The 20,591-nt window shown below is 43.6% G+C and overlaps 1 protein-coding gene across 1 annotated transcript in view; it reads left to right on the top strand.

Moving 5' to 3' along the window:
• LOC149261598 (pleiotropic drug resistance protein 1-like) overlaps positions 1–20,591 on the top strand; it is a 170,017-nt gene that overhangs the window by 61,373 nt on the left and 88,053 nt on the right. The window contains exons 10-18 of the mRNA XM_089422413.1: positions 232–513; positions 612–928; positions 1,206–1,366; positions 1,489–1,592; positions 1,725–1,884; positions 1,977–2,099; positions 2,463–2,644; positions 2,759–3,091; positions 3,208–3,498. Of these exons, the coding sequence (XP_089278539.1) occupies positions 232–513; positions 612–928; positions 1,206–1,366; positions 1,489–1,592; positions 1,725–1,884; positions 1,977–2,099; positions 2,463–2,644; positions 2,759–3,091; positions 3,208–3,498 (1,953 nt within the window). The remainder of the gene's footprint in view (positions 1–231; positions 514–611; positions 929–1,205; positions 1,367–1,488; positions 1,593–1,724; positions 1,885–1,976; positions 2,100–2,462; positions 2,645–2,758; positions 3,092–3,207; positions 3,499–20,591) is intronic.

Genomic DNA, 20,591 nt, shown 5'->3' with positions numbered 1-20,591 from the left:
TGATCCAGTGGGTTATAGTAATCATAATACGCAAGCAGATAATATATATGATGGATGTATCAGGGAAAAGGAAGCCTGGGCCTATTAATCATCCTAAAGACAGGATACATATAATTTGCTACAGTTCCTTCTATATCAATTTCTACCTATGGTGTTTACTTGCTGTTTGAATATTTTTGAGTTCCAGATGAAGCTAAATGAGGTTTGTGTGCTACCACTTTATTTCTATAGGTGACCTCAAGGAAAGACCAAGAACAATACTGGGGAGAAATGGGTCAACAATATCATTACATTTCTGTCAAAGAATTTGCAGAGGCTTTTCAGTCATTTCATGTTGGCAAGACCCTTGTAGAAGAGTTACTGCATCCATATGACAGGACAAAGAGCCATCCCGCTGCTCTTACTTTGGACAAGTATGGTGTCAACAGATGGAACATGCTGAAAGCTTGTTTTTCTAGAGAAGTGTTGCTTATGAAGAGAAATTCTTTTGTCTATATTTTCAAGACAGGACAGGTCAGCCACTTAGAGATCATGCCAAGGAAAATGATGGAATATACCTGTTCAACTTATCAATCTCAAATAACATGCAATCTGACAAATAAATGATGCAGGTTGCCGTTGTTGGCATCATCACAATGACAATGTTTTTGCGCACGAGAATGCATCAGCATAGTGTGGACGATGGAAATCTCTATATGGGAGCCCTTTTCTTTGGATTAATGCACTTGATGTTCAATGGTTTTCCTGAAATGTCAATGATGATAGCTCGTCTTCCAGTTTTCTACAAGCAAAGAGACTTGCTATTCTATCCATCCTGGGCTTATGCTTTGCCAACATGGATTGTGAAGATCCCTTTCTCATTAGTGGAAGCAGTGATTTGGGTATGTGTCACATACTATGTGATTGGGTTTGCACCAGAAATTGAGAGGTAATTCCCTTCACTTTTTGAGAAAGATTCTACTTATTTCGTAGTGTAGCTATATGATTGGAAGGGAGGAGAAATGTTGCTGACTAACTTATTAATGGATGAATCCATCCACTTGCAAGAAATTAGGTAATGTCACACAGGACGTGAAAAATCCGATGGAGTTAACTATGCATATGGAATGGAAATACAGAATACATTCCACGGAGTATCTTGAGAATCTGAAGCAGTACTTCAAGTCACTACGGTTAACACAGTTAATGTTTTTATGCGTTTGCAGGTTTTTTAAGCAGCTTTTTCTTTTCTTTCTGTTGCATCAGATGTCATTGGCTCTATTCAAATTCATGGCCTCACTAGGCCGTAGCATGATTATCTCACAAACGTTTGGATCATTTACCTTGATCCTGATCGTTGTCCTGGGAGGATTTGTGGTTTCCAGAGGTATCCTGTACTGTGTTGTGGTTAGATCAATAAAATGGTCATGGTGGCAATTTTAAGAATTTGAACTTTAAGCAACTTGCCATGCATAGGGTACTTTATTCTAATTCATATCTCTGGAACAGAGAATATACCTAACTGGTGGATATGGGCATATTGGTGCTTACCATCATCCTATACTCAAAATGCTATAGCTGTGAATGAATTTTTGGCACCTAGATGGAGCAAGGTAAATTTTGTGCTCACTGAGAGTCTTTCCTAATAAGCAAATTACTATGAAATTGTTCAAGTTTTATAGGAGTAATCCAGGGTCATCCTGTATAATGTTATCATTCATGTAAAGGAGTTCATATACATGCAGCAAAGCAGTAGTAATTCCAACAAAACACTAGGAAAAGCTATACTAGAAGTGCGTGGGCTGTTCGCTGAAGAGAAAAGGTATTGGATTGGAGTTGGAGCATTGATTGGGTTCTGTGTACTTTTCAATATACTGTTTACTGTGGCTTTAGCATACCTTAATCGTAAGTATTGTGTTTCTCTCTCGCATTGAATTTACTTTACAGTTTTACTTGATCAAAACTTTAAGATCTTAAAAAAAATCCTTCATTTGCAGCTCTTGGAAAAGCACAGTCTGGAATATCGGAAGCTGTTCTTGAAGAGGAGCAAGCAAACAAGAAAAAAGAAAGTAAACAGACAGTGTCAGGAGGAAGAACATTGCCATTATCCTTGTCTCGTGGTAATGAAAGACCCTTCCATAGTTTTGTGTTGTAAATGTTTTAACTATTTACTCACATGTAAATCACACCTATTCCACTGGAAGTAGATGCATGCTAAGAAACTGCTATTTTAGTACTGATACTGCTCAACAATAATTTCACAATCCTAAATAAGTTGACAGGGAAGCTTAAGTAAGACCCGTTTAAGACCTGATGTGTATTATTGGACTACAAAACCAAGAGAATGAGACAATTGGTTCTCTAATTGAAGGGATTTTTAATACAAGAAACATGTGTTGCAGTTTGTCAACCTAAGAAATACTGTCCTTAAACTAGCAGAATTTTATTTTACTGTATACTCAGAATTTGACCCTTTGTGACAGGTTATTCTCATTCATCAAAGAAAAGACAAAGTCAATTATCTGAAATAAATTCATTGCATCAACTGCCTGATGAAGTCAGGGACATTCCAGTCTTAGGTGCTCACAAAAAAGGAATGGTTCTTCCTTTCCAACCATTATCAGTTGCATTTGAGAACATCAGCTACTTTGTAGACATGCCTCCGGTACGTGTTAGCTCCCATAAATTTCATGAAATTTGAGTTTCTTTTTACAGTAATTTGATATACCTAGCTTCTTGCCTACAAATATTCCTGAACTGATAATCGCTTTTTTGACAGGAGATGAAGAGTCAAGGCATTTCAGAAGGGAGGTTGCAACTTCTTTGCAATGTAAGTGGGTCATTTAGGCCAGGGGTTCTTACAGCGTTGGTTGGAGTAAGTGGTGCTGGAAAAACTACGCTAATGGATGTCTTGGCTGGAAGAAAAACAGGAGGCTATATAGAGGGAAATATAAGCATCTCTGGTTTCCCTAAGAAACAAGAAACGTTTGCTCGCATCTCAGGATACTGTGAACAAAATGATATCCATTCTCCTAATGTCACAGTCTTTGAATCACTTGTGTACTCTGCATGGCTTCGTCTTCCTCAAGTGGTGGATGAGGAAACCAGAATGGTTGGCGTTAATTCCTTGTCTTTGAATGTGGTGTTTAGGACTGAATATCTTTCCTTGTCAATGAAACTGAGAAAACATGTTTTCTCATATTTTTTTGTTGTTGTAATTGGGTGCAGTCGTTTGTGCTACAAGTGATGGAACTTGTGGAGCTGTTTCCATTGAGGGATGCTCTTGTAGGCCTTCCTGGAGTGATAGGTCTTTCTACAGAGCAGAGGAAGAGGCTTACAATAGCAGTGGAACTTGTCGCTAATCCTTCTATAATATTCATGGACGAGCCAACTTCGGGACTAGATGCCCGCGCTGCAGCTATAGTTATGCGTACTGTTCGCAACACAGTGGATACGGGCCGGACTGTTGTTTGTACCATCCATCAACCCAGCATTGATATCTTTGAAGCTTTTGATGAGGTGAATCTCAAATATGCCCTTTCATGTTGTGGTCACTCAATTTGTAATAATATACAAAATACAATGATCATTTGCACACTGCAGCAGCCATTATAATGATCTCCTCCATCACCAATGTAAACATAGTTTTGGCTTAGTTGTGAGATTGATTAACTATGATTTGATTTTGCAATGTGATTTATAATATTTACCATTAGGCACATAGAACCGTAGTATATGAACACTAAGATGAAGGAACAAGAGCTTGAGAAGGTGCGCTTCTTATTGACACTTTGGTCTGGCCCTTTAGGGTGTTAATGAAAATCATACAACTTTGATTGCCAAATGGTATTCACTGTGATACTTATCTAAAGCAATAAAAATTAAGATTCTAAGCAGCCTGTCAAGTCCCAAAAATATATATACTGCAACAAAGAGTTATATACCATCAAAAATCATCGCCTATATTAGGATCCTCATCTTCAGTAGCACCGTCTGCCTCCTCTGGTTCTCCTTCTGCCTCAATCCTCCAAGCACATCACTGCTAGTGCTCAGTGCTACTTGTTGATGCAAGTCCATCCGCCCTGTTTTGCTCATGTCAATGCCCTACTATTTTAATGAAATTGTTTAATCCAAGAGTTAAGATAGGCTAGAAATCTTAACATGATTAATCAGCGGTTTTGGCTCGAGTGAAAGGTAGATTTTTACAAAGGCTGTGAATAATGAGTTCAACAATCAAAACCCCTAACATGGTGGTGCATAAAGGCTTGGTGCTGTTGATTAAATACCAATCCCATATCCTCATACATGATAGAATATGGTCCTAAAATGCTGCAATCCTGACAGCTCAGAACTGCTAAAATCCTGAAAGCTGTTAAGTCTGTAGAATTCTGAATGGGATATGAAATTCTACTTTCGTCATAAGAAGTGCAATGAGGTTTGGACCACTGTCAGATAGCCTAGAACTATTCTGGTCATGTTAAAAATTTAGTTATTCTAGTAATGTTAAAACTATAAGTAAAAGGATCGAAAAGGAAAGATAAAGGACACCAAACTTTACTTTAAGAATATAATTTTACCAATGATAACCTCAACAACAAATAACGTCTTCACAAGTGGCAGGTGAAAAAATTTCTTTCTTTAAAGAACTAAAATGTTTTTCTTGGGGGATCCATGTGTTGGATGCTTCCTGTTCTGTGGGACCCAGGACTGATCCTGGCCATCTTCAATTACCAAGGCAGATCCCATCCAGTAACACAACTTACTGAAATAAAAATCAAACAATTCAAATGAAGAACACATCATATATATTTTTCTGATAAACTAAAGTAACATAGCACGAGCCTTCAACCTTCTTGTATATAAGTCCATTACAAGCTTTCTTTCAACTTGAAAGCTCCAATACTTACTGATGTATTTGTTTCAATTTCCAATATTTTTAGCCACTGAGTAGTGGATTCAGACCTTTATATGTGCAGGGTTTAAGAAATGAAATTTCTATTGCTAGTCTCTTACCTTAAAGTTATTAAGAGATAACTTGATTCTATTCGACATTGAAGTAATTAGAAGTGGCTGCTAACGACCAAGAAGAGGAGGGTTTTCATATACTCATCAAACTTTCTAACCAAAGCCCTAAAAGACCGACCTCAGAAATCAAGAGGGAATCATTAGAACCCTAAAAGCCTCTACCCTCTCAACTGGGTGCTGCTTCAAAATGTCCACCGTCTCCAACAATTCGGCATATTAATCCACATCTTTTATTTGGAGTAAAATGGCATTTAAGGTTGCCATTCCTTCTAAAGAGGGAGAGATTTTGACAAATGTATGCCATGCAACAAGTCCATTGACAAAACTATGCCACTTTATACAGAGTTTGGGTGATTGCAATGAATTAACCGTGGCACAAGGATAGTAGAAGTAAAACTAGTAATGAAGTTAGATAACAAAGGCATTCACAAACACTATTATCCTCTACGACAAATAATGGTTATTGCCACAATATATATGGTGGCAAATCTGGATGACAAGAAATGAATGCATTTACAAAAATAAAAGTAATAATACAAATGCGAACTGGACTAGGTTTAAGAATAAAATTATGGAAACACTAAAGGCTTATGAAATTTCTGAGGATTCAGATATAGATGGTGGATTGATCTCAAATTTGAGCAGGTTGGGAGTTATAGTCAAACAAGGTTCAAAAACCAGATCCGAACGGAGTGAAGAAGTAAACCTCTCTAGTCGCCACAAAATATAGGATGCTACGAATTGAAAATCGGAGTTGCAAAGACCAACCGATGAGAAGCGGGTGGAGGAACTATACGGAATACAAAGTTGCAAAAAATGAAATTATTATGATATACGCATTCCGAAAGGTTAAGATCCACTAGAAATTGGAGGCGAATCCAACTTGAACATTATTGAACTCATTTAGTGCGTTTGAGTTGATTAATACTGTCAGCAATCCGCCTTCTGGGTGAGTTAGTGAAACCCTATGATGTTGTCAGACAACAACTCGTTTCCTTCGTTAAAGGAAAAGAAATAGTACATCAACACGTAGAAGGGAAGTACTAGTGCACGGATCTGGTTATCGCACACTCATTCACCAATGGACCCTCATCTAACAATGTTAATCCTGGTCCAATAGTTACACACCACTTAGCATAAACGTTGACACATTGGTGGATTGCAGAAACTTGCAATTATTCTTGCAAGCATACCAACATTTCATTGACCTAGACGTTGTCATCTAGGCACTGATCTAGAGCACATTGCGTGCGGAAGGACCACTTAATGATTTTGACAATTAGCTATATAAATAATTCAACAATTATCTAGATGATTCCTCAATAATCTCAGATTGAGTGGCAGTTGCAGGGGTTCCACCCTTCTCATGCAACCTTGTTAAGAGCGTCCAACCCCAAACATCTTAGGAATCGCCAGTGAAAATCTTAGTGCCTCAATCTGAGCTCGGATATAGCTTATCCGCCCATCGTATGTCATTAGAGCAACGAGTCCTGCACCTTCAATAACTCGATCAAATGCAATTCTATAGGTTGAATGAAAGTTTTTGCCGACCTTGCCGACAAATCATTTAGAAAACATATGCCCACTAAATCAATCAGTGCCAAATTCTTTAGTTGCATGAACAAAATTATGGTGAGACAGAGTTAATACAATAATTTATGTGGCTTTTCTTGGCATCATAGACCAAAAATTGCGGAACAGTGCAAAGCATAAGCCTTCGTCAAATACAGTCTTAACAAACGGAGTTCCTTCTCGCTTCCTTAAGGCCTCGCGAGGTTTAAGGCAAGGTTGTGCTCTCTCTTGCTCTTATTCTTACTGGTCACTGATGGTATGAGTATGATGATTTCGGAGGCACGCTCTCGTGGTTTCATTTCAAGATGTCGGATACTAAGACCATATCTATAACACATTATTTTTGTGGATGATGTTCTTATTGTAGGGGAGGTTTCAGTTCCAGAGTGGGAAACTTTATATCAGATTATTTTTTCCTTTGGAGAGGCTACAAGTCTCTATATGAGTATGTCCAAATCCATTCGTATTGCAACTGCTCCGGATGAGGCCTTGATAATGGAGATTAAAAAAACATTTGGGGTTGAGTCGACACAAATGGATAGTGGCCTCAAGTACCTCGGTTTCATTAAAAAACCAAATAAATATGGTATCAGAGAATAGGAGTGTTTGATGGAAAAGTTCCAACAAAAGCTGTCATTATGGTCATATAAATGGCTCACCTTACAGGAAAGATTGATATTGGTTCAGTTGGTTTTACAGAGCATCTCGGTATATTGGATGCATCTTTATTTGATGCCTAAATATATCATTAAAGGGATTAATTCATATATATCCAACGTTCCACCAAGTTAGTGGGGATTGCAGCTATTTTGGAGGCCATTTGTAGCAGGATTTACAGGTGGGTCAAATCACCCAGCAGTCGAGCCATTGAGGGAAAATAGCTAAATTTCCGAGGTCAACCATTGGCCAAATCCTTCGTGGGTTATTCTAGGTATTTGGTGGAGAGGCCAGAATTAATTTCCCAGAATTTTTTGAGCACCGGAGAGGGCCCTAGCAACAATTCTACTCAACCAACAACATATTTCTAGGCAGTTTTAGCGCAAAGCCAGGGCAAGGAAGTAGTAGATTGGAGAGGGGTGGCATATCCTTCATTTAGGGCTTTGCGAGCTTGCCTTGAGCAAGCCCAGGTGCACTCTTTCCAACACCATATTGTACACCCTTTTTTATCAATAAAATGGCTCAACACGCAGTTTTTGGTGCAATTTCTTGGTCTAATTGTGTGCTTACTGTTTTATGGGTTTTTACGTCTATGTATGCTTTGTTATTTACTGTAAAAATTCCCTAGGAATATTACAGTGGTATCAGAGCTCATAAGATTGACTCAACTTGTGGGAGCAGCATGGTCTATGACACTAGAGGATAAGCAAAACGTGACTTACCAGAGGCAGAGGTATAGGAGCAGAGAAAGGTAGTTGTAGATTACCCTAGATCCTGTGACAACTGAACTAGAGGTTGTGGAAACAAACATGGGGGACAATGAGGGAGACAAAAGGAGAAAGGATGAGGAGTTTGCTCATCTTTTGTTGAAGGCAGTGTAGGACTTGTCCAAGAACATTGAAGAAATGGGCCAGCGGAATAACAACGACAACAAGGGTAAGGGAGTCCAAGGGGATTTCCAATTGGGGGAAGGATCTGGCACTTCGTAGCACCACACATCCCTTAATCCCAACATGCCTCTTATTCCAAACACACCCCCTAGGTCCACCATTCCCATGTTCCTAACATCTGGAGCTGGTGGGCAACAGGAGCAGGAGGATATGCCTTATGGGGACTATTTCTTGGAGTATCAGTCCTATGGACCTGATTTTGGGAAAGCCATCACTTTTAGGGATTTTTGCCAGTTGAAGGGCAACAATAGGCCCAAGGGATAGAGTGGAGGAGGCTACATGCAGGGGACAGACTTGCAGCGCACTATGGGGAGGTTGTTTCTCCCAACTTTCGATGGCTCTTCCAAGAGCTCAGCCAAAGCGTGGGTCGAAAAGTTGGATGTCTATTTCCAGCTGAATCAGATGACGGAGGGAGAGGCAATCAAGATTGCCACATTGCATCTAGAGGGGGAAGCTCATGATTGGTGGTTCCATGGGCTAACCATGTTGGGACATGCAGGAGTGACTGCTTATGATGATTTCACCAAGAGGGTGTTGGAGTGGTTTGAGAGGAAAGATCCTGAGGAGTACTTTGGGGAGCTGACAAGGCTCAAGCAGACCGGGAGTGTTGAGGCATATATTTCAGAGTTTCTGAGGTTGTCTGTGATGGTGTTGGATTTGTCGGAGGCTAGGAGGATCTACATGTTTGTGAAGCGGCTAACAGAGCCATTGCGGGGATTAGTGAGGTTCAATAGGCCCACAACACTGCAGGATGCAGTAGAGAGAGCCCGAGACCTACAGGATGCCTAAACTAGGGCTCGAGCACCACTACCCCCCAAACAAGGTTTCCAGCAGAGGAGAAGAGACACCAGGGCTCCACCACCGAGGGCCAATTAGGGGCATGGACAGATGGATGAGGAGACCCGAAGAGACCTCCGAAGGAGGAAGTTGTGTTTCACCTCTCAGGAGTCGTGGGCACCAGGCCACAGATGTGCAACAAGAAAGGCCCATTACATCGAGGTATTTTTTGATAGTGATGCAGAGATTGAGACATATTTTGAGATGGGTGGAGATGACATCACAACACATCAGGGGGGAGGGCCACCACCACCAACAGGAGGATCTTCCTTTGCACCTTCTGAAGGGGTCCTTGCATCATTGCGTGGGGTACCCAAGTTTTTGACCCTGAGGATCAGAGGCACTGTTCAGGGGCAATGCATATCAATTCTGGTGGATAGTGGGGCTACCCACAATTTCATTGATGCCCAGTTGGTTCAGAGGAGGGGCATCACAATTGAGGAGTTTGAGAGATTCTCAGTTCTTGTGCCTGGGGATAGGACCATGCAGTGCACACACTACAATCCTGCCTTGACAATGACCATGGGGAACTCTTCCATGACAGATCACTTCTTTGTGGTGGATGTACCAGACACCAACGTGGTGTTGGGGGTCCAGTGTCTCTATTCACTTGGTAGAGTCACTACTAATTGGAGGAAGTTGGAGATGGTGTTTTTAGGGCCGGATGGTAAGCCATTTTTGCTACGGGGTAAGCACTTCTACCCACCACAGACTATTTTGGCCCACAGGATGGAGGCTAATTTGAGACATGGGACACTGAGTGGGTTGTGGAGTTGAGGATTGCAGAGGCTGGGGGTAAGCCCAAGCTACCGCATCCAGATATACAGGCCATTTTAGACAGGTATACAGTAGTGTTTGGAGACATACTGCCGGGTCAACCACCTAACCGGGGGTTTGAGCATTCCATGAAGTTGGAGCCATAGGTATAGGCAGTGATCACTACTCCTTACTAACATCCCAAGGCATACCGAGATTAGATAGAGAGGGCTATTCATTAGTTGTTGGTAATTGGGCACATCAGGCCTAGCTCTAGCCCTTTTGCTTCATCAGTTGTTTTGGTGAAGAAGAAGGATGGGTCCCTAAGGATGTGCATTGACTATAGGGCCCTTAACAAGAAGACCATGAACAATCGCTACCCTATCTCGTGCATAGATGAGTTGATGGGTGAGTTGAGGGGGGCGAAATTCTTCACCAAGATTGATCTGTGCTCAGGAAACCACCAAATCAGGATGAGGGACCAAGATGTCCCTAAGAATGCTTTCAGGTGCCACTATGGCACTTCGAGTTCTTGGTTATTCCCTTTGGCCTAACCAACGCACCATCCACTTTCCAGTCTTACATGAACCACGTGTTTCATGGGTAGCTGCGGAAGTTTGTGTTGGTGTTCTTTGATGACATCTTGATCTACAGCCGGACATGGGAGAAGCACTTCCAACACTTAGAGACAATATTCTGCATATTGGAGGAGCAACAATTCTATGTGAAGTTGTCAAAGTGCGAGTTTGGTTTGACAAAGATGCTCTACCTAGGGCACATCATTGGGGATGACAAAGTTAGATTCCATGAGGAGAAGATCAAGACCATCCGAGATTGACCAGAGCCCAGGAATGTGATAGAGTTGAGAGGATTTGTGGGCATCTACACTTACTATAGGAATTTCGCAAAGGGCTTCTCTTAGTTGGCAACATCCCTCACTGATCTGATGAAGAAGGGGACTTTTGAGTGGGCAGCTATAGCGCAAGAGGCCTTTGGTTGCCTCAAATAGGCCATGAGCAGTTGTCCCGTATTGGCACTTCCAGATTTCACCTAGCCCTTCATGTTGGAGTGTGATGCATCTGAAGAGGGTATTGGTGCAATTTTGATGTAGGGAGGGCACCCCATAGCTTTCGAGAGTCGGAAGCTATTGCCCTATGAGAGGTTGTACTCTATTTATGACAAGGAGATGCTAGCCATCATGCATGCGCTAGCGAAGTTCAAACAGTACTTGGTGGGGAATCAATTTTGGGTCAAGATCGACCACAACAACCTTAAGTTTCTCTTGGAGTACAAGCAGTTACAGGAGGGGCAACAAAAGTGGGTGAGTAAGCTCCAAGCATACGACTTTGACATCGAGTATGTCAAAGGAAGAACAACGTGGTGGCAGATGCATGGTGTAGTAACTGGTTGAGTACTCTAAGGACTAGTTTGCATGTGAGGTCCTTGATGGAGAAGTGATAGATGATTCGTACATGGTGGTGAACAAGGTGATCTACTACAGAGACCAAATTTACTTGGTGCTTGACTCCCAGCTCAAGGAGAAGATTTTACATGCTTCCCATGACTCACCACTATCTTGTTGATTTTGGGTAGCATCGGATGTGATCTAGCTTCGAAATTTTGTGGAGGGGCTAATATTCATGAGATCTGCAAGACCCAGAAATTGTTTGGAGAAATTCCACCGGATGATGATTTATTAAAATAATTAATATTTTTAATGGGGTTCCTTAGTCTAAACTTAAGAAAATAAAAATATTAATGGGTATTAATAAAGATATTGATGAGAAGCTTCTAAGAGACGAGGATCAAGTATGATTTAATCTTAGTTGTTGATTAAGGACTTAATCTCGCCTGTTGATTCATCAACATGAAAAGTATAAGAGAAGACTTGAGAGTCATTTGGAGATACACTAGGCAAATACTCAGTAACACAAAGGAAATCGATTCTCGATGAGAAGAAGTTCGATTTCAGAGGGAGAGTAGCAGGTTGAAGGAAGAGGAGGGTATCAACATCAGTTAGAGACTGAGGAAGAGGTGACACAGTGCATCTGAGAAACAAGGCAGAGGGAAGATCAGTGAGACAACGCAGCTGGAGACACAGTCCTCATGCAGGTTGATGCAAAAGTGACACAAAAGTGATGCAGAGGAGGGTAGAGGGTCTCCAAGGTGTCAGAACTTCTCCAGGAGGAGGAGAAAAATTATCTCAGTTATTTTCTCTCAGAAGTGTCTTAGTATTCTATAGAATCTTTCTTTGTAAAGAGATTGTTGCTAAAGATTAATAAATAAACCCTCATCTGTTGCACCGGTTTTCCCACATTGGGTTTTTCTGGGGACAATTGTCCAAAAATAACTGTGTTGATGTGATTGATTCTTGTGCTTGTATATCACTGCTATTTTCTCTATGCTATTATGTGATAATTGTAGTAGAATTTATTTTAATGTTTACTGAAGGGTTTTGTAAATAACTTATTGTGGAAAATAAGTAGGAAAAATAAATCAGTTTGATCTAGGTGGATGTTGGTGGCCACCCACCTATCCCATCTGGACCCCCACAACTGTCCCTTTCAGTTTTTCAGTTTCCTTAATTATAGCGCAGTTTACTATTTTTAGCAGTTTTTCGGGTCCTAAACTTCTGGAGCCGTTTTGAGGCCCTAAACGACGTTTTTTGGGAAATCTACTACCGCCAACGATTTTTCTGTCAAAAAATCATCTTTTTCGTCGTAGTCCTCGGAGAGATCTTTCCAACGGGCTATCATGCACGTCAAACGGAGATAATACGACCAATTCGCGACCCCGGGAAGTTGATGTACCAACTTACCCAAAAACGGGGCCCACAATTTGGCGTTTCATCTTCTAGGGTTAGGTTTTGGAATGTGAAGGGTTTTCCATTGTTTCTCAACAATAAATAAGCCTTCGAGCCTCATTGTAACACAGTTCAGAACAGTTCAGAGGCATGTAGCCACACATCTCTTCTCAGAGATAAGCTACCATCGCCCTAGCTGGTTTATTTCCATTTCTGGTTGTAAGCATATTTCAGTATTTTCCATTAATGAAATGAAGTATTATTTCCGCTACATCTTTGTGTATATGGTTATCTCTGTAATTTGTTGCGTCCTGTTTAAGTTTGGATCAGTGGTATCAGAGCGGTCTGCTTTTTCTCTGTTTTTCTTTGCATATCCCCAACGAGGTCGGGATATAAGGAGTTAGGGCTTGAACTAGTCGAACCTTTGCAAGACCAGCCTCGCAAATCTCGACGACCTCCCATGGCGGATGAGAAGAAAAACGAGGGGGCAGGAGATCCTATCAAAATCTTGGTTGAAGAAGCCCTCGAGCGACAAAGGAACGCGATGATGGACAGCTTTGCGCAGATCCTTCAGCGGCTACCCAGAGGCGACGCATCAGCTTCCAGTAGCTACTCTGGAAACGCCATGCCCTTTAAGGTACAAGTTAATTTTGAAATCCCCATCTTCGAGGGTCAAATAGACGTGGATGTCGTAGATAAATGGTTAAATCTGCTAGAGGGTTATTTTTCTGTTCATGAATTTTCAAGTCGGGAAAAGATTGTTTTCGCTCTTCTCAAAGCAGCCTCCCACGTCAAGGACTGGTGGGAAACATAATGCAAGCAGAAGGATGAAAGTACAGGATCACTGTTTTCAACCGCACACACTTGGAATGACTTCCGGGATGCCATCAAGGAGCAGTACTACCCTGTCAAAAGCTATGAGGACAAATACATCAAATGGACCACACTGCAGCAGGGACGAGACCAAGATGTGCCGGAGTTCACAAACATTTTTCATGCCCTTCGCACACAGTTGGGTATCAAAGATTCTGAGCTGCATCTGGTACTCAAATACCGTGGCTGCCTACACAGATACATCCAGGAAGAGATGGAGTTCCTAAACATCTCCTTGCTCGGCATGGCATACCGATACGCTGTCAAAATCGAGCAAAAGTTCAAACAGAAGAAGTGAGACTTTGGATCTGCAAATCCGAAGCCCAAAGGACAAAGCCAAGGCGGGGTGACCCAAGACAACCCGTCGAAGCCGCAAGAAAAGAACAACACTACGAAGCTAAAGAAGGACACAGGAAAGTGGTGTGAGTTCCACAAGAGTCCCACTCATAACACAAGTGAGTGTCGGACCAAGCAGTCGTTGGTGGCCGAGTTGAAGTCTTTCGAATCAGATGCATGTTTCGACCCTGAGTCAGAACCTGACAAGGGGAATGGCAAAGGGAAGCAGATCATTGATGCGAAGCCCAGCGCCACTGTTGCCACCGCCAAGATCCAGAAGAATGAGCCTGAAGACCCAGAGGAGGGGGAGCGCCTTTTCCACTGACAAATGTGGGTAAAGGGTTCACCGCTGCAATTCATTGTTGATAGTGGGAGCCAGAAGAACCTCGTTTCAGCAGAGGTCGTGAAGCGGTTGGGCCTACCAACTACACCACACCCACAGCTGTACAGTATCGGGTGGCTTCACGAAGGACGAGATCTCAAAGTTCGCCAGCAGTGCCGCCTTCCCTACAGCATCAAGCCCTTCACAAACGAGGTATTGTGTGATGTTACACCTCTGGATGTTTGTGATGTACTATTAGGCCAGCCATACTTGTGGAGGCGACATGTTGTGTATGAGTCAAGGCCTCGCGCTGTCATTATTTCTTTCGATAATTCATTATACAGGATACAGGAGGTACCCCCACCTACCGCCACCTCTTTGATCACTGCTAAGAAAGGCAGCAATCTTATCTCACAGACCAGGAAATTTATTTTCTGTCTGGTTCGCTCCCAAAGTAAGGGGAAGATCGTTGCTACATCCATGACCCCCGCGAAGGGTTCCTCCACGCAGCAGCAGCAACAGAGGGATACAATCATGACAAAACACAGGAACAACTTCTCCTTACCCAGAGGGGTACCACCCAAGTTTCAGGTGGGCAACAAAGTTTGGTTACATCTGCAGAGAGAACGCCTTACCAGAACCCATCAGAAACTCAGGCGACTTCGACATGGTTCTTACACTAGTACCAAGGCTACAGGAAACAATGCTCGGAAGCACAGCATTCCTCCATTCCTTCGCTCGCACTAAGTGTTCAATGTGGACCGTCGTCGACCATGCTTCCCACCATTTCTGAACACATGAGAGATTGCAGAACAACTCACTAGAGACCCAGTTCAGCAGAAGCTTCCTAATCTTAGGGAGGAACTCAACGCAATGGGGACCATTGCTTCCTAAGGGGGGAGGAATGATCCAGGTGGATGTTGGTGGCCACCCACCTATCCCATCTGGACCCCCACAACTGTCCCTTTCAGTTTTTCAGTTTCCTTAACTATAGCACAGTTTACTATTTTTAGCAGTTTTTCAGGTCCTAAACTTCCGGAGCCGTTTTGAGGCCCTAAACGACGTTTTTTGGGAAATCTACTACCGCCAACGATTTTTCTGTCAAAAGATCATCTTTTTCGTCGTAGTCCTCGGAGAGATCTTTCCAACGGTCTATCATGCACGTCAAACGGAGATAATACGAACAATTCGCGACCCTGGGAGGTTGATGTACCAACTTACCCAAAAACGGGGCCCACAATTTGCCGTTTCATCTTCTAGGGTTAGGTTTTGGAATGTGAAGGGTTTTCCATTGTTTCTCAACAATAAATAGGCCTTTGAGCCTCATTGTAACACAGTTCAGAGGCATGTAGCCACACATCTCTTCTCAGAGATAAGCTACCATCGCCCTAGCTGGTTTATTTCCATTTCTGGTTGTAAGCATATTTCAATATTTTCCATTAATGAAATGAAGTATTATTTCCGCTGCATCTTTGTGTATATGGTTATCTCTGTAATTTGTTGCGTTCCTGTTTAAGTTTGGATCAGTGGTATCAGAGCGGTCTGCTTTTTCTCTGTTTTTCTTTTCATGTCCTCAACGAGGTCGGAATATAAGGAGTTAGGGCTTGAACTGGTCGAATCTTTGCAAGACCAGCCTCGCAAATCTCGACGACCTCCCATGGCGGATGAGAAGAAAAACGAGGGGGCAGGAGATCCTATCAAAATCTTGCTCGAAGAAGCCCTCGAGCGACAAAGGAACGCGATGATGGACAGCTTTGCGCAGATCCTTCAGCGGCTACCCAGAGGCGACGCATCAGCTTCCAGTAGCTACTCTGGAAACGCCACGCCCTTTAAGGTACAAGTTAATTTTGAAATCCCCATCTTCGAGGGTCAAATAGACGCGAATGCCGTAGATAAATGGTTAAATCTTCTAGAGGGTTATTTTTCTGTTCATGAATTTTCAAGTCGGGAAAAGCTTGTTTTCACTCTTCTCAAAGCAGCCTCCTACATCAAGGACTGGTGGGAAACATACTGCGAGCAGAAGGATGAAAGTACAGGCTCACTGTTTTCAACCGCACCCACTTGGAATGACTTCCGGGATGCCATCAAGGAGCAGTACTACGCTGTCAAAAGCTATGAGGACAAATACATCAAATGGACCACACTGCGGCAGGGACGAGACCAAGATGTGCCGGAGTTCACAAACATTTTTCATACCCTTCGCACACAGTTGGGTATCAAAGATTCTGAGCTGCATCTGGTACTCAAATACCGTGGCTGCCTACATAGATACATCCAGGAAGAGATGGAGTTCCTAAACATCTCCTCGCTCAGCACGACGTACTGATACACTGTCAAAATCGAGCAAAAGTTAAAACAGAAGAAGCGAGACTTTGGATCTGCAAATCCGAAGCCCAAAGGACAAAGCCAGGGCGGGGTGACCCAAGACAACCCGTCGAAGCCGCAAGAAAAGAACAACACCATGAAGCCGAAGAAGGACACAGGAAAGTGGTGTGAGTTCCACAAGAGTCCCACTCATAACACAAGTGAGCGTCGAACCAAGCAGTCGCTGGTGGCCGAGTTGAAGGCTTCCGAATCAGATGCATGTTCCGTCTCTGAGTCAGAACCCGACAAGAGGAATGGCAAAGGGAAGCAGATCATTGATGCGGAGCCAAGCGCCACTGTTGCCACCGCCAAGATCCAAAAGAATGAGCCTGAAGACCCAGAGGAGGGGGAGCGCCTTTTCCACTCATAAATGTGGGTGAAGGGTTTACCGCTGCAATTCATTGTTGATAGTGGGAGCCAGAAGAACCTCATTTCAGCAGAGGTCGTGAAGCGGTTGGGCCTACCAACTACACCACACCCACAGCCGTATAGTATTGGGTGGCTTCACGAAGGACGAGATCTCAAAGTTCGCCAGCAGTGCCGCCTTCCCTACAGCATCAATCCCTTCACAGACGAGGTATTGTGTGATGTTACACCTCTGGATGTTTGTGATGTACTATTAGGCTAGCCATACTTGTGGAGGCGACATGCTGTGTATGAGTCAAGGCCTCGCGCTATCATTATTTCTTTGGATAATTCATTATATAGGATACCGGAGGTACCCCCACCTACCGCCACCTCTTTGATCACTGCTAAGAAAGGCAGCAAGCTCATCTCACAGACTAGGAAATTTATTTTCTGTCTGGTTCGCTCCCAAAGTAAGGGAAGATCGTTGCTACATCCGTGACCCCCGCGAAGGGTTCCTCCACACAGCAGCAGCAACAAAGGGATATAGTCATGACAGAACACAGGAACAACTTCTCCTTACCCAGAGGGGTACCACCCAAGTTTCAGGTGGGCGACAAAGTTTGGTTACATCTGCAGAGAGAACGCCTTACTAGAACCCATCAGAAACTCAGGCGACTCCGACATGGTTCTTACACTAGTACCAAGGCTACGGGAAACAATGCTTGGAAGCACAACATTCCTCCATTCCTTCGCTTGCACCGAGTGTTCAATGTGGACTGTCGTCGACCATGCTTCCCACGATTTCTGAACACATGAGAGATTGCAGAACAGCTCACCAGAGACCCAGTTTAGCAAAAGCTTCCTCATCTTAAGGAGGAACTCAACGCAATGGGGACCATTGCTTCCTAAGGGGGGAAGAATGATCCAGGTGGATGTTGGTGGCCACCCACCTATCCCATCTGGACCCCCACAACTGTCCCTTTCAGTTTTTCAGTTTCCTTAATTATGGCGCAGTTTACTATTTTTAGCAGTTTTTCGGGTCCTAATCTTCCGGAGCCGTTTTGAGGCCCTAAACGACGTTTTTTGGGAAATCTACTACCGCCAACGATTTTTCTATTAAAAAATCGTCTTTTCCGTCGTAGTCCTCGGAGAGATCTTTCCAACGGGCTATCATGCATGTCAAACGGAGATAATACGACTAATTTGCGACCCCGGGAAGTTGATGTACCAACTTACCCAAAAACGGGGCCCACAATTTGGCGTTTCATCTTCTAGGGTTAGGTTTTGGAATGTGAAGGGTTTTCCATTGTTTCTCAACAATAAATAGGTCTTCGAGCCTCATTGTAACACAGTTCAGAGGCATGTAGCCACACATCTCTTCTCAGAGATAAGCTACCATTGCCCTAGCTGGTTTATTTCCATTTCTGGTTGTAAGCATATTTCAGTATTTTCCATTAATGAAATGAAGTATTATTTCCGCTGCATCTTTGTGTATATGGTTATCTCTGTAATTTGTTGCGTTCCTGTTTAAGTTTGGATCAGTGGTATCAGAGCAGTTTGCTTTTTCTCTGTTTTTCTTTGCATGTCCCCAACGAGGTCAGGATATAAGGAGTTAGGGCTTGAACTGGTCGAACCTTTGCAAGACCAGCCTCGCAAATCTCGACGACCTCCGATGGCGGATGAGAAGAAAAACGAGGGGGCAGGAGATCCTATCAAAATCTTGCTCGAAGAAGCCCTCGAGCGACAAAGGAACGCGATGATGGACAACTTTGCGCAGATCCTTCAGCGGCTACCCAGAGGCGACGCATCAGCTTACAGTAGCTACTCTGGAAACGCCACGCCCTTTAAGGTACAAGTTAATTTTGAAATCCCCATCTTCGAGGGTCAAATAGACACGAATGTCGTAGATAAATGGTTAGATCTGCTAGAGGGTTATTTTTCTGTTCATGAATTTTCAAGTCGGGAAAAGAATGTTTTCGCTCTTCTCAAAGCAGCCTCCCACGTCAAGGACTGGTGGGAAACATACTGCGAGCAGAAGGATGAAAGTACAGGTTCACTGTTTTCAACTGCACCCACTTGGAATGACTTCCGGGATGCCATCAAGGAGCAGTACTACCCTATCAAAAGCTATGAGGACAAATACATCAAATGGACCACACTGCGGCAGGGACGAGACCAAGATGTGCCGCAGTTCACCAACATTTTTCATACCCTTAGCACACAGTTGGGTATCAAAGATTCTGAGCTGCATCTGGTACTCAAATACCATGGATGCCTACACAGATACATCCAGGAAGAGATGGAGTTCCTAAACATCTCCTCGCTCGGCACGGCGTACCGATACACTGTCAAAATCGAGCAAAAGTTCAAACAGAAGAAGCGAGACTTTGGATCTGCAAATCTGAAGCCCAAAGGACAAAGCCAAGGCGGGGTGACAATGACAACCCGTCGAAGCCGCAAGAAAAGAACAACACCACAAAGCCGAAGAAGGACACAGGAAAGTGGTGTGAGTTCCAAAAGAGTCCCACTCATAACACAAGTGAGTATTGGACCAAGCAGTCGCTGGTGGCCAAGTTGAAGGCTTCCGAATCAGATGCATGTTCCGACCCTAAGTCAGAACCCGACAAGGGAAATGGCAGAGGGAAGCAGATCATTGATGCGGAGCCCAGCGCCACTGTTGCCACCGCCAAGATCCAGAAGAATGAGCCTGAAGACCCAGAGGAGGCGGAGCGCCTTTTCCACTCACAAATGTGGGTGTAGGGTTCACCGCTGCAATTCATTGTTGATAGTGGGAGCCAGAAGAACCTCGTTTCAGCAGAGGTCGTGAAGCGGTTGGGCCTACCAACTACACCACACCCACAGCCGTACAGTATCGGGTGGCTTCACGAAGGACGAGATCTCAAAGTTTGCCAGCAGTGCCGCCTTCCCTACAGCATCAAGCCCTTCACAGATGAGGTATTGTGTGATGTTACACCTCTGGATGTTTGTGATGTACTATTAGGCCAGCCATACTTGTGGAGGCGACATGTTGTGTATGAGTCAAGGCCTCGCACTGTCATTATTTCTTTCGATAATTCATTATATAGGATACCGGAGGTACCCCCACCTACCGCCACCTCTTTGATCGCTGCTAAGAAAGGCAGCAAGCTCATCTCACAGACTAGGAAATTTATTTTCTATCTGGTTCGCTCCCAAAGTAAGGGGAAGATCGTTGCTACATCCATGACCCCCGCGAAGGGTTCCTCCACGCAGCAGCAGCAACAGTGGGATACAGTCATGACAGAACACAGGAACAACTTCTCCTTACCCAGAGGGGTACCACCCAAGTTTCAGGTGGGCGACAAAGTTTGGTTACATCTGCAGAGAGAACGCCTTACCAGAACCCATCAGAAACTCAGGTTACTCCGACATGGTTCTTACACTAGTACCAAGGCTACGGGAAACAATGCTTGGAAGCACAGCATTCCTCCATTCCTTGGCTTGCACCGAGTGTTCAATGTGGACCGTCGTCGACCATGCTTCCCACCATTTCTGAACACATGAGAGAATGCAGAACAGCTCACCAGAGACCCAGTTCAGCAGAAGCTACCTCATCTCAGGGAGGAACTCAACGCAGCAACAGCAACAGAGGGATACAGTCATGACAGAACACAGGAACAACTTCTCCTTACCCAGAGGGGTACCACCCATGTTTCACGTGGGTGACAAAGTTTGGTTACATCTGCAGAGAGAATGCCTTACCAGAACCCATCAGAAACTCAGGCGACTC

The sequence above is a fragment of the Pinus tabuliformis genome, chromosome 6 (genome assembly GCF_031772625.1).
Source record: "Pinus tabuliformis cultivar Carrire ecotype Pingquan chromosome 6, CPIR1, whole genome shotgun sequence".
NCBI classification, from domain to species: Eukaryota; Viridiplantae; Streptophyta; class Pinopsida; order Pinales; family Pinaceae; genus Pinus; species Pinus tabuliformis.
Note: the sequence above shows the minus strand (reverse complement) of the source record. Positions and strands in the feature narration are given on the sequence as shown.